Genomic DNA, 14,594 nt, shown 5'->3' with positions numbered 1-14,594 from the left:
TGTTATTTTTGCGTACCGATTTTGGTAATCTGGCAGTTGTATCTTTAATCGGATAAGCGCGTGTATGCATTGAGGTTGATTACCGCTCAGCCGCGACAATTCTGATGCAGAGTACATTCCAGAGAGGTCGTTCGTCAATTCCTTGCAGGACGTGTGACCGGGTGGCTCTGGGAGGTTTAAGCACAGAGTCCTGTAACGTTGAGAGCCTGAGTTCAAGTCCGAGCCCACTGCTGATTCTGTTCTCGGCCTGGCCTCCAATGAATGCACAAATAAAAACCAATCACCTTCGACCTGGTTCTGAAATTCATTTGTATTGATTTCCAGCTCTCGAAATGACATTATCATTTTGGCTGCCATGCGGCAAAAAGCATGAAGAGGTCGCGAGGCCGGTACCCCCCTGTTTTGGGGGGGGGGGGTACCCCCCTGTTGTGGGGGGGGGGTACCCCCCTGTCGTGGGGGGGGGGGGCTAGTACCCCCTTGTTGTGGATAAGAAATGTGGCTTGAAGGGATCTCTGGGGATTTTTGCTTCCACGGATATCACGAAACTACTTGTGTGGATATATTGATGAGAGTTATTGGACCACATTTCACCACACTGGTCTGTCCAGGTTGGTATTAGAACAATTACATTAACTGCACTGCCCTCTACTGCCCACAACACCTGTTTTTGTGCCTGGTAGTCACCCACTAATCTATCTTTATTTTCCGTGCTAATGTCGCCCTCAATAAAGTAGGCATCAGCGCACATTACAACCCATGCAAGCACTATCCAGGCTCAACGTCCTGATTAGCTTCTGAGGGTCTGACAAGATCGGGTGTAATTCTGGGCGAATGTCAAGACTAACCCCAACGAGTCTGTCTCGTGTGGAAGAGTAGGCCAAGATGCAATCTTAAGATGTCCCTCGAGTGGCGGGCCTCCTGCCAGCAGTTGCGGGAGCAACAAATGACGTCAGCTGCACATTTACCTTCGCCTAACGTCAACCAGAATCTTTATTTAGACTGCAAGAGGAATCCGATGAGCTATGAAGCTCTTTTTCACACATGTCCAGTTAGGGCACAGGGACAGACCGTTACATTACGAAAACACGATAGGAGTTCAAAGTGGAGAAACGGTAAGCGAAATCACTATTTATCTGTTTAGTTTACCAGGTAAAGCCCACGGAGCTATTAACTTATTTTTTCAGAAGCGACCCGATCACAAATGGTAGCTCAACGAAGTGGCTTATGTGGAAATGTATAGCCTCGAAATACTCTTAAATAATAGAAGCCATTCAGCTAGGCGGCGGCGGTGGCTATGCACGTGGCCTGTAATCCAGCACTGTGGAGTTACCGAGGGCTGGGGGGGGGGAAATCACTGCACAAATGTTGTGAAACTCCCTCCCCGTGGGGCGTTGAGGTGCACATACCCTGACTCGCCAGACCACGGCAATCCAGCAAAAAATGTTCACTCCACCCGTTCCGTCTGGAGTTGAGTTTGAGTGCTTCTCCCTGGCAACCTTGGGGTTCCCTTCGGGCGCTCCGGGTTTCCCCCCGCGTGTGAACACTCGTTCTTTGATCCGGGGTACCAAATAATACAAAATATGCCGAGGCAATTAAATATTTTATTTCTGGGACACTATTTTTTTTCCAGGGGTGTACTTCACTCCGCGACTGGGGTACCAATCAATCCGATATCAGTGCCCCACTCCGCGATGTCAAAATGCAGCGAGGACGATTGCGCTGAAACCCTGAACGCTCGTACGCACCGTAGTGGTGCATCGTGTACAGCTCGTCGAGATGAGTCGATTGCCGCATCGCCGACCATCAACAGACTAAAAATAGCTGCATCACGGACATGATGCGAGAGCCGGGGCACTATGGTATACCCTGGGGTACCGCCATAAGGTTGAATTGGCCGATAACACCTTCACACAGAGAGGAACTGCACAAGCTTGGGCAAATATTGGTGGCGGCTCCAGCGCCAGATTAAAGCTAGTGCGGGCCCTGTAGCATGCTATAAAGGGGCCCTAAATAAATAAATATTAAAACACTTTTTTTTACTTGCATAGTAAAGTAATTGTACTTTTATTCATTTGCTATACAGCCAGATAATACGACAAATGGCTAACCTTAAACACCCCAGTAGTTCGTAAAAGTAGGCGGTGGTATAGTACTATAGTAATAGAGCAAGTGCAGAATCACTGCAACAGCCCTTTCAGCATTTCGACTGCTGTATCTTTCTACCCGATGACGATTGCTTGTGTTGCGATCGAAACGTCGTGATTTATTTGTCTACCTACGTGACTTTACCGAAATAATAGAGTACGGAATTGGCTAGCTTGAAAGCATTTAGCGCGGGGCTCTTGAAAGCCCGGGGGGTGAGTGGGTGGGTGGAGGGCCCGCAGCACATGGCTACTTGCGCTAATGAGATCACCGGGCCAGCGGGGTCTGGCTCGCCGCGTGGTGACCTCTTTCCCCGCGGTTCCTCCCAGCTCGCGCCTCGGTGTCGTCCTCTCGCTACGGGCGCCGACGACATCATTCCAAACCACAGAAGGGGGAGAGGTGGCAAGAGAGCAGCAGCTGCCGAACAAACTTTTTATTTATTTTCACAGCGTGCGTGCGTGCGCGCGCGCGCTCCACCGGTAACCAGGAACAACTTTGTGAGCAGCAAGAAACTTAAGAGCTTCATTTTTAACACTTCCTCCTCCTCCTCCCGCCTCTCGTCTGTACACGCGCAAACGCGGGCATTCCTGTCCGGCACTTGACGCGACCTCGCGATAAAATATATATCCCTCTTTTTATTTCTTCATTAGCATTCTTTGGTCATTTTCAGCAGCTCGCAGGAGCAAAACTGCCCAATGAGAGAGGGGAGGGAGGGGGGGTGATGGGCGAAGGGAGGAAAACAGTAAACACAAAAACAAACAGCCCCGTGGCTTGGTTCAGACAAAGCTCACGCGTGATGGAAGCGAACATTTTTTTTCTTGGCTACATATTCTACTCAAACTTGCTTTTTTAAAAAAAAAGTTTTGCTTAAATGTTTTTTTTCTCAACATTCATTGAACGGCTACGTGTCGCACTCTGTACATATCCAAGGCGTGTTAGGTCGTTAGGCAGTTCATCCAACTTTTCAACGTTTACAAAACCCTACGATAAAACTTATTTTTTTTTGCTTCACCGGGAAGTCGGCGCCCCCCGCCCGATCTTCCGCGTGACGTCCGAAGTTTCTGGGCCCACGTTTTTGTTGTTGTTGCCGCCGCCGCCGGCTATCTTGGGAGGAAACCGAAACGTCGAGACGAATAAAAATCGCCAATTGCCGCCCGCACGACGAGCGCGGCGGAAACCCGAGAGAGGCCAACCGCGGGCGACCCACGGCGGCGAGAACCCCGAGCGGGGGAGAGAGAAAAACAAACCCACAAAACCCTACGCAGGAGTAAAAGCCACCCCCAACAACTGCTTTTTTATGCTTTGCCAAGTGGTCATGCTCCACGAACTCCTCACTAAAGTCAATCGATTTCTGCCGATGAACCGCAACGTAAATACCCTGGCCAAAACGTATGGTTGTATTCAGGGCCGGATTAAGAGGCGTGGGGGGCTTTAGGGGCTGCAGCCCAGGGGGCCTCCAGAGATGAAGTGAAAAGTTACTTCATTTGTGAATGCTGAATTTTATTTGTTAGCCTAGTAAAAAAAAACACTTTATTTTTCTTTAACTTTGTTTTCCTTTTGGAAATATTACTGGGGGCCTCGCAGTACCTGTAGCCCAGGGGCCTAGACAATATTAATCCGGCCCTGGTTGTATCGTCTGCGATAAGAAAGCATTTGTTGTGAACGTATGTGAAACTTTGCATGACGGTGCATGAATCTAAAGTGGTCATGGGGTTCCCTCCCCCCCCCCCAACTTTTTACAAAACCTGCAATGACCAGCATAGTGAAGTATGGTCAAACAACCCCAGTGACTGGTGCAGCATGGGGAATATTGAGTCAGCAGTGGGTTGAAAATGGGCTGTTAAATCATTACAATTTTGAATTATACATTACAGTAGTTGTCAACGTGGCAATTGGCCACAAAGTATGTGGATTTAATTTACGCAGTCGACAGATGTGTTAACACCTAACTCACGATCACAGTTGGTGGGGTCATAACACGTTAGCGGCAGGCAATGCGCCAATTAAGCACCATGTGTTGAGCTAAAATGCGTTGTAGAAATTGCATTTGTTAATGTTTTGAGATGAAAGTCAAAGTGATTTTCTGCTCAAATGAGCACCGAGGCATTAGTGCTCATCTCCTGTTTACAGCCCTGAGCCAGCAGTGGAATTTCCACATTTCTATAACAGGGGGAGGGGAGGACAGGTCTAGCCACAGGACAACCAACTGTTGGCTTCAACAAATTGGTACCAAATTTATCGTCCCTGGAGAGATGATGGGCAGAGTCAACCCCACCCCCAAACAACACTTGAACTCCGAAACCTTCCGATGTGCTCGCCGCTCTCTCCACCACGGAGCCACCTGGCCGCGTTCAGGCACCTCTCGATAAAACCGAACTTTTGTAATATTTTTTTTGTCTTATCATAATCATACCGAACGCATCATGCCGTGTAATAAATGAACACAGGTGAACGTGGCGGCTGGGGAACACGAACTCTCGCTTCACCCGAGCTGGGGGCGCACAGCGGCGTTTCGCCCTGACGAAGAAAGTCGCGTTCACACGCCGACGCGTGAAGACAAACGGCGAGGACGTTCTCGAGACCAGGCGACGACTCCGATGATCTCCTGGCTACGGGTCGAAAGGTTCCGCTTGTTGTTGCGCAACAGATGGCGTTGGACCAAGTCGCCGCGACAGATTGTGGTGCGTGCCGTTTAAAACGTGGGCGGCTTTCGCGACCAATGTCATCCATAAGAGTTTTTTTTTGGGGTTAGATCGCGTAAATATATGTGTCGTTAAACCCGCCACCACCCAAGAGCCAATTAGTAAGGGTTGTCACGTAAACAGAACGTGCCAATTCGTCACTCGTACAGCACACCGGCGTGTTGGAGGGCAAATCCACAACATTTACAATCCGAGTACGACGTTTCACCAGTAATTACAACCAGCTTCATCAAGCAATCTGTCCGCCTGATGATGACAATTGGTCCTCCCGATGTTGCTAGTTGATTACTGGCGAAACGTCGTACTCAACATTGTAAATGTTGTGGCTTTGCTCTCCAACACACCGGTGTGCTGTACTAGTGATGAATTGGCATGTTCTGTTTACGTGACAACCCTTACTAATTGGCTGTGTCGGATGGTGTTGAGTTTAACGACACTGATATATTCACGTGATGTAACCCAAAACAAATTCTATTGTGTGTGCCGCGTTCACCCGATTAAGAAGACACACCACACAACTTGGGCCCGGTGTCAATACAAGGGGAGGGGGTAAAGTGTATCTGATAGCCCGCAGAATACCGTAACAAAGTTTAACGTATATTTTTTTTCCACCTGGTTAACCGATCCCGCATGAAAGCTGGATTTCCCAAGATAATGTGCGATTAAAGTTGAATGCAGATAGGGATTCCTAAAACTGGCAGATTTACCGTAAACGTAATGCCATCAATTCCACGTTTTAAGTCTTTAATTGAACAAACGCATGTACACGTCAGTCGATTACCCCGCCAGCTGCGACGACGATGATTGAGAGAACATTGGAGACAGACCGTTCATGAATTCAAGTTGTCTCCAATGTTTTTTTTTTACCCCGGCGATACAGTTATCACGAATGATCGTGTCAACAAATAATAATTCACCTAAACCCATTATGCACCGCTGTTTGCGGGTACAGTATTTATTGCAGATATTTGCCCAAGTTACACTTGAAGCTGCTATTCAGAAATACATGTACAAGTATACTGGTGAAAAGCAAAGTTTGTGCGGTAAAGTTTCATCCTTTGCTCCGGCCTCTCGCGATGCTGCAAAGACCCTGCCCACTGTTCAAGTGCAGGCTCAAGACATTCCCCCTCCCCTCCTCTGCAGACGTCTTTGTGCATCTCTCTCTCTCTCTTTGAATTGCTTTCATTTTGTATCTCGAACCACACGGTCCCTTCCCTGGCTTGTGGGCCTCCTCCACCGCTCAGTCCCTTCCCATACAAAAGCGACAAAAATAATCTACATTCAAATCATCTTGGTGTGCGCGCTGACCAAATATGTTCAGTGTCTTGCGATGCGATCACATTCACAATATTAATTGTGAAACGCACATTTTATTACCGTGTTCGGTTTCGTAGCTACCGAGTGTGCAGGCAGTGCAACTGCAATGGAGCCGATGGGGTCCAAGCGTCAGGCTTCGAAGACGGGGGGGGGGGGTAAATTGAACAGGAGGGGGGGCCCCGCATTCAATTCCTTGCACTAGGGCCCACGTCAACCATGCTACACCACCGATTGTTACTGTCATTTATATCGAGGAAACGTTCAACACAACCCTTGTACTACCTTGTACAATTTCACACCGAAAATTGTAACAATAACTAGTTAGTAATGTGCTGTAATCTCTACCATGATGGTTTGTTACGATAATATATTTTTCCTTATGTCCGTACTGCGTTGTGATAATTATGCTTTAATCATGAAAAAAAGATCAAGTGTGGGGTTCGCACGCTCCTCCTTCCCGGGGGGCGCATTTCGTTGCTGGGCATGGCGCCGCCCATCGCTACCGCCCCGCGGTCCGTCTGATCTCACTCCCGATGACCGCCAGCCACCTCGACGCAAAGGCAGATTACAGAATGTCGTAATCCGTGCGCTCGCGCGGCGATAGGATTAAAGAAAAACACAACAATAACACTTTTGAACGGAATAATAATAATAGCAACCATGTTACAAATCCCAAAAGGCATAGGGAGATGATCTTCGTCCAGTCGTGGACACTGACATCGCCGCGTCAGATGTTTGGGAGGCTGCTCTGCCATTCACGGCTGAAAGCCGTGACGGTAAGGGATGTATGTGACTGTGTGAGGATGCTGGATTTGCTCGGTTGGTCCATGAGCAACCCAGACCAGATATTTCACTCGTCGTTGGTACCACCACATGTGGCGTAACTTTAGTGGTTCCAATGATTTGATGTGGCCAATCATAGCGATTTATGTGATAACCCGTTGGAAATTGGTGGGTCACCCGGTAATTCACTCTCATTGTCCACCTAAGTAAATCGGTAGGACTGAAGTGTTGCTACCTTAGGTGGTACCGTTTTTTTTATCTCTGGCCCACGGACTAAGTAGTGCAGTAGATATTCCATCTTTATCGAAGATCTTTCGCTGATCCATCGTTTTGTCGAGGGCTACATCACCAGGAGGCCCTCAGCCAGCAGTGGAATGACAAAGGGGCTGTATGTGTACATCACAGTTAAAGGAAAATTAAACCAAATGAGACAAACATATCTCATCTTGTAGCTATGTACTCAGTAGGCATGTAATAATACATCAATTAAAATCGATTCCTATACAGGTGTATACTAATCGATAATTTACAATTTATGCAAATAATAAGCATACCGATTATATACGCAAATTCTAATGGCACAACCAAGACAGACAATACGAATGAGACAGAACATAGGAGAGAGGACAAGGATGATGACAATGATTTGTTTTTGATACAGCGCCCTCGTATACGCTGGGGCGTCTCGCTAGGGCGCTTGACATCTCACGTCTCATCTCAACACATGTGAAAGGGCACCCCCAGTGGCAGCTGTCCCTGTGCGGCACAAAGTGACTCAGCACCTGGCTTGCAAACGGACACTAGTCAGCTGGTAGTGAGGTGGCTGGGGGTGGGGGAGCAGTGGGGGGGATGGCGATGATAAGCTCTGTGTAATCCCAATTGAGTAATTACCAATTATTGAATAAAATCACAACCGTAGATAATGACTGATGATGGAATCGCCGGGCGAAGTGTATCACCAAACCCCTGGCATGCACCGCGAGCGTCCCCTTGCTGTCCAATGCGAGTTTGAAGCTTCGCTAATTTTCATCATTGACTTCTACAGCCATGATCTATCCACTGCTGAGTGAAGGTCTCCCCAAGCCGTCATCATCCCCCACTCCGACCTTGCGATGAAACCGCTCATCTTGCTCCTGCACGCAGGGCGTGTTTTCCTCCTTTGGCTGCCACTCTGTCGTTAGCCACGACCACGGGACCGCTCATCCCTACCAGGGCCGTGTCCTGCCACAAGCCTTCTTTCCTCGACGCTAAAATCGACGCCTCTGAGACACACTAAAGTTTTTCACGGGCGCCTAATTGCCCCACTTTACCACCACGTGTCGGCCTTTTTGCGTGAATTTACGGCGAGCTTCTTGCCGGTGCCACCGTGCGTGCCACGACGCTGGCGTGTGGACTACGTCACACCGGCGTGCCGTTGCGCACGCGCGCCCCGCCGATCCAGAACGCAGCCCGATCGTCACGTCTCACCGTCACCGAGGCCGCACAGTCGGTCGGTCATTCGCGTCGCTTCGTCCACCGGCACGTCATGACGTGGGTCCGCTTGATGACGCGGGGCGACGTGGTGACGTTGCCCGCTCGATGCGGTGTGGGGGGGGGGGGGGGGGTGACGTGGCCCGCTCGAGAGAAATGTAATCTCCTGGAGGGAAAGGGAAGCCATCGCCCCGCTGCCCCTCACACCCACCAACCTCCTCCCCCTTTGAGTGTTGCTCAAAGAATATTACGCTGGCCTGTTGATAGACACGCTGCAGTCTGTATTCGGCGTCGGACGAGCCATTCCCCTTTGTCGCGGAGATTTGTAGAATCATCGCGATTCGTCCCATTTTATTTTCTGTCGTTTTTTTCTCCCTCCCCATCTCGTTCGTGCAGTTTGCTAGCTTCCGTTAAGACACATCTGACGCTCGCGAATTGTTTTCACGCAACTTGTAATTCAAGTTGTGAATCATCGTCACGCGTGGTTTCCAAACAGGCGACCGCCCTGGTAAATGCGGCTGGGGTGCAATGGCCATAAATACGCCAACGGTCTGCTTCGCAGTGGACGTTGAAGGTCCTTTGATGTGATCGGAAAAAGAATAGGCCATGAGCATTGGCATTGTGGTGAAAAAGTTGCCAAATTTGATAAATTACTCGCAAGTGACCGATTTGGGGGGGAAAACAACCACATTGCAGCATCACCTCCCTACTCGTATACCTTGTGCTGTACAGCCACAGGGGAAATGAAGATGGATGAGATGGGATGCATTGCGCTTGAAGTTGCAGAAGGATCTAAGCAAGCGCACTGCACATGCACATCACTATTGTTTCATGCCCTTTCGACTGCTGATGAGACTTTGAATGTCAAAACCGGTACAGAGTTTGCTTGTGTTGAAACAATGCTGCTAAAATCATGCACTCCCAGAAGGCCGGTGTGGCTGATGGGATGTGTAGTAAAAAAAAAAAAGAACCTTTAAAAAAAAAAAATTTTTTTACGTTCAGCTTATCGTCCGCTTGTTCACCAGCGGACGACGTAAACGAAGCGGCGTCCTCCAGACGGCAAAACCGCGACAGAGCGGAGGAGCGCAACGGCCCTCTGGCGCCAGCCGCTCCCGTCACTTGGCGGGCGGCTGCTGCTGCTGCTGCTGCTGCTGCCGTCGCCGGTCGCTGAGGTTCACCGAGCGCGAGCGCGTGTTGCGGCACGGGAAGGAGCTTCGCTTGCTCCTCTCTGTCGCCGCCGTCGCTGTCTTCTGCCCGGCCTTCCTGCCCCTCCGCACGTGTACCAGCTTGTGGTTGTCCAGGAAGGACTTCTTGGTGTACGTCTTCCCGCACTCGTCGCACTGGTACGGCAGAGCCGAGCTCGCTGGATGCGCCGCTGGCGTCTTTGGCGCCGCCGGCGGCGCCGACGCCTTTGGTGCCGTCAGCGCCGTCGTCTGTGTCGTCGGCGTCGTCGGCGTCGTCGGCGCCGCAGCCTGGCCCTTCGCTTTGACTGGCGTGGCCACCGACGCTGGCGTGCCGGCGTTTTCCAACGGCGATGCTGCGGAAGATTCGCCGCCGCCGCCGCCGGCGCCGCCGGCGGCGCCGTCCGCGGTGCGGCTGACGGCCCCCGGCTCCGCTTTCACGCGGAGACCGGCGCTGTGCGGCAGCCGCCCGCGCCGGATTTTGCGGTTGAGAAAGGCATCGACCGGCTTCTTGATGGAGCGGCTCTCCAGGCTGCCGGCGACGCGGCGCAGGTAGCAGCTCGTGTGCTTGTGCACCACCGTGAGGTGCCGCAGGATATCGGACTTGCGCCGCGACTCGTAGGAGCACAGCGGGCAGCGGAAGAACTTGACGTAGAGGCGGTCGCCGTCCGTGTGCATCTCGATGTGCTTGCGCAGGTTCTGCCGCGTCGAGAAGCGCCGCTTGCACAGCCGGCAGTACAGCTGCCGCAGGTCAAACAGCTTCCCCTTGGCCTTGGTCTCCGGCCGCGGCGCCGTCTGTCGGGGCGACTGCTGCCGCTCGGCGCCGCCCCCCTTGGCGGGCGTCTCCGGCTCCGCCGGCTGCCGGGTGCCGTTCTGCTCGGGCTTGACGTCGCCGGCGTGCGTCGTGGACATGTGCTTCCTGTACTCGACCCGGCTGGGGAATGCATGCCCGCAAATCGTGCACAGGTTATCTTTGTGCGTCAGTTTGTCGGGGGGCGGCTGCGCCTTCGGGTCTCTGTCCTTGGCGCCGGCTTTCGTGGGAGTCTCTTTCTGCTCCGGCGGCTTCCCCTTGGACTCCTGGACGTCCGCGACTGAGGAATCTTCGGGCTGATCCCCGCCGACGCCTCCGACGCCTCCGACGCTGCCGCTTCCGATGCCGCCGCCGCCGCCGCTGCCGCCGCCACCGTCGCCGCCTTCCGTCGGGGCGTCCGAAGGCGGCGCGGCCTCCTCGTCGCCCTCCGTCATGAAGTTGTTCTGCTTGTGGAAGAGCTGCAGGTGGCGCTTGATCGCAATCAGCGAGCCGTGCTTGCGGTTGCACATCGGGCAGATCCACACGAGGATCTCGGCGCCGGCGCCTCCGTGCCGCTTGGCGGGCGCCGGCACCTTGACGGGCGTCAGCGACCAGGGCGGCGAGAGCGAGGAGCGCGCCGACGGCTGTGCCCGGCCAGGCGACCTCGACTCCTTCCACGCGACCTCCCACTTGGCGTCGTGGTGCGTGTCGTGGAAGTGCCGCCGCACGTTGGCCTTGTTGGCGAAGCTCTTGTGGCACACGGGGCAGGCCTTGCGGTCGTGCGGTGCGGTCGCCTGCCCCTGCGCCAGCGCCGCCGCCGCCGCCGCCGCGTCCAGGCAGAAGTAGCGGTTCACCTCCTCGGCGAGCTTCTTGTGCACCACGCGGATGTGGCGCCGCACGCTGCGCCGCAGCCGGAAGCTCTTGGCGCACACGGCGCACGAGTAGCCGAGCGAGATCGGCGAGAGGACGCTCGCGGTCTGGTCCGCGGCCGGGCCGACCGTCGCCTCCGCCTTCGGCTCGGGCCCAGCCTCCTTGGCCTCCGTCGGGACCACGGGGGCGGTGCCCGACGGGCCCTGGCGGCCCGGCTCGGCCGCGACGCGGGCCTCCCACTCGGGGTCGTCCGAGGTGATGACGTGCTGGTAGACGGCGTTGCGGTTAGTGGCGATGGGGTCCAGCTGGATGACGAAGTCGACGCGCTTCTCCTGTGGCCGTGCCGGTTCGGGGATGGTGTCCCGGCGGTGGTTGCGGTGGTGGTTGTTGTTGTTGTTGTCCTCTTCAAAAAAGGTGTCGTCTTCTAACAGGGGATTGAACGCAGGAAAAAAGAGTGTGGAGCAAATTGCGAATGTGCCGTTTTTCATTTGCAAAAAATGTCAAGGAATACTTGAGACAGAATATAATATTAAAAATATCATGGATAAATAAAGACAGCCATTAAAATGTTAAATAAAATCACACTTTCACCCATCGGACTTATCGCCTTCAGTCAACATTTGCCAGCAGCGTTTGGTTAAAGCAGCAGACTCCACTTACAGTTTCAGATTTTCCCTGAATCTCATCGCCTTGGTTGGTGTATACAGCCCCTCGCCCAAAACAGCGCATCACCGATGGTTTTTTATTTGTCCAAACATTGCTGTTATCGCCCTGAAATGGGAGTCATTTCAGCCTACTTCACCACAAAAACCTGGGGGAACGTTTTGCTCGACGGGCTACTCATTGGCATGCGTCGTTTAATCAAACGATGCTGGCAAAGCGTGGAGGGTGGGGGAGGTTGTCTGGAATCTGTCGTTGGGGGAACCCGTGGCGGCGTTTCATGAGCACCAAGAGCCGAGGGGGGGGGGGGGGGGGGGTGCCTGCACGCGGCGCTACCTGTGCACGCGTAGGGGTGGCAGTAGTTCTGTCGGTGCACGATGAGGTTAGGAAGGCCCCGGAAGAGGCTGCGGCACAGTTGGCACTCGAAGATGATGTCCACCTCGCACAGCAGCAGCTGCTTGAGACGTGGCGTCCCTGCAGGGGGTGGGACAGCATCAAAATAAAGCATGATTTATCCACTGTTGGATGACGGTCTCCCCTCCACCCTCCAAGCAAGTCGCACCATCTCTGAGACCACTGCCTTCGGGGTTAACGTTAATAAGAGTAAACGCTTATCCCGAACAGTGGCAGGAACTTACACAAGCCGCAAGCCAACTCTTAATTCCAATTACTCCTATAATTGAACCCCACAGCTTCAGGGAAGGTTATAATCTCTGGAGGTGGTCCGGGTGGATCAGGGGTCAGAGCTTTAAGCCGGCACCGGTGAGACCCTGGGGTTTTTTTCTTCCAGACTTCAGCTGCCCGTGCTAACGCTTGCCTCTTCAGAGTTGCACACCAATGGTCTCGGCCCAGTCGGCAACGACTGCACGAGGAATCCATGACGTTAAATTTGGTTCTGCACTCAATTTGGGCAACTGGTGCAGTCGTCAGAATACAAGATATCCAGTTGATTGCCATACCACAAACGCCTCCATAGCAGGGCACGTGTGAAAGTGCAGTTGCCCCCGAGTGTGGATAAGCAATCGCATGAAGGGAACTCAGAAGTACTTCTGTGATATCACCTTCCGCGGCAGGCTGTTCTCCAACGCAGGCCGATGCACCGTTCCGTGAGAGTTCCCAACAGCATTTTCTTCGCCTCAATACCGTGATGCCGATTAAAACGATTGTCATATAAATTGAGGGGGGGGGGGTTTGTTTTAAAACAGCCTAAAAACCTCACGCATGTCAGAGCTCTTCTGTAGATAGTAAGGCTCCTTCCTCTCTCTCTTGCCAATTAAGTACACCTTGATCGCAACTGCCAAGTAAAGCAGCAAGCTATAGATAGCACACATGACAGAACAGCAGATAAGAGCCAACACGGAGTGTGGATAAGCAATCGCATGAAGGGAACTCAGAAGTACTTCTGTGATATCACCTTCCGCGGCAGGCTGTTCTCCAACGCAGGCCGATGCACCGTTCCGTGAGAGTTCCCAACAGCATTTTCTTCGCCTCAATACCGTGATGCCGATTAAAACGATTGTCATATAAATTGAGGGGGGGGGGGTTTGTTTTAAAACAGCCTAAAAACCTCACGCATGTCAGAGCTCTTCTGTAGATAGTAAGGCTCCTTCCTCTCTCTCTTGCCAATTAAGTACACCTTGATCGCAACTGCCAAGTAAAGCAGCAAGCTATAGATAGCACACATGACAGAACAGCAGATAAGAGCCAACACGGTTTTTTTGGGAAATGAGCAAGATTAGAGATACTCAGACAAAGAGACAATGAGTTCCAAAGCCAGTAACACACAACTAATGATAGCACAGCAAATAAAGAAGAACACACATTTATTGAATGGTTCAAGGTTATAGGAGCTTGGAAAATGAGACGATGGGAAGGTAGTTCTAAAGCCAGTGTAGCATACACAACTAATGACAGCAGAGAAGGTAAAAAAAACGACACGTTAATTGAATGGTTCAAGGTTATAGGGGCTTAGAATGAGACGACAGGAGGGAGTACCAAAGTCAAGCCATACGAGGAAAATATTGTGGTGAGAAGCGCTTTTGTATTGTTTGTTGTTGTAACTTGCTGACCCGCCCCGACTGGACATCTGTGTAAAAGAGCTTCATTGCTCATCGGATGTCCTACAGTTCAAATAGATATTGTGATTATGATAATACAAAAACATATTCTGATAGCTTTTGAAATCTCACCATATTACCCGGAATACATCCTAATATTTTGAGACCTTGGATACACAAAAATCATATCATCGGATTCCTCCAGTCTAAATAAAGATTCTGATTCAGTAAGATTCTTCCTGCAGCGTGGTTGTGGACCGTAGTGGGGGTGCGAGGGGCACGAATCACCATGGCAAGAATGAGTCCTTGTCGGAATTATTAAGGAGTGAATTTCATGGAATATAATGGCCATGGCAGACCTCAACCAGATTTCCAGACACACACGTGAGCCTAAATAATAGTGATTTTACACAATTTAATTATTAAATTGGGTTGACGTTTTATATATATTTTTAACAATTTTTCCACAATGTATTTTCAATAGTTATTTTATATTACATCCAGCCTGCCCTTACAGTGGCATTCAACACAGAAGCGATGAGCAAAAAAAACACAATGATATTGAAACGATGTTTATAAGGATTACTTAATTTAACTTTGTATTACTAAAGTAATTAATTAA

At 51.4% G+C, this 14,594-nt stretch overlaps 1 protein-coding gene across 1 annotated transcript in view; it reads right to left on the bottom strand.

The window, feature by feature from the left end:
• Window positions 1–2,560: 2,560 nt before the first annotated feature.
• The window catches only part of LOC116949358 (zinc finger protein 800-like), a 30,700-nt gene continuing 18,666 nt past the window's right edge, over window positions 2,561–14,594 (bottom strand). The window contains exons 5-6 of the mRNA XM_032966583.2: window positions 12,252–12,389; window positions 2,561–11,679 (exon numbers count right to left, since the gene is read on the bottom strand). Coding sequence (XP_032822474.2) covers window positions 9,530–11,679; window positions 12,252–12,389 — 2,288 coding nt within the window. The 3' untranslated portion in view covers window positions 2,561–9,529. The remainder of the gene's footprint in view (window positions 11,680–12,251; window positions 12,390–14,594) is intronic.

This window comes from Petromyzon marinus, chromosome 36 (genome assembly GCF_048934315.1).
Source record: "Petromyzon marinus isolate PM22_M1 ecotype Great Lakes invasive population chromosome 36, UKy_Petmar_22M1.pri1.0, whole genome shotgun sequence".
In the NCBI taxonomy this organism is placed as follows: Eukaryota; Metazoa; Chordata; class Hyperoartia; order Petromyzontiformes; family Petromyzontidae; genus Petromyzon; species Petromyzon marinus.
This window is presented reverse-complemented; position numbering and strand designations above follow the sequence as displayed.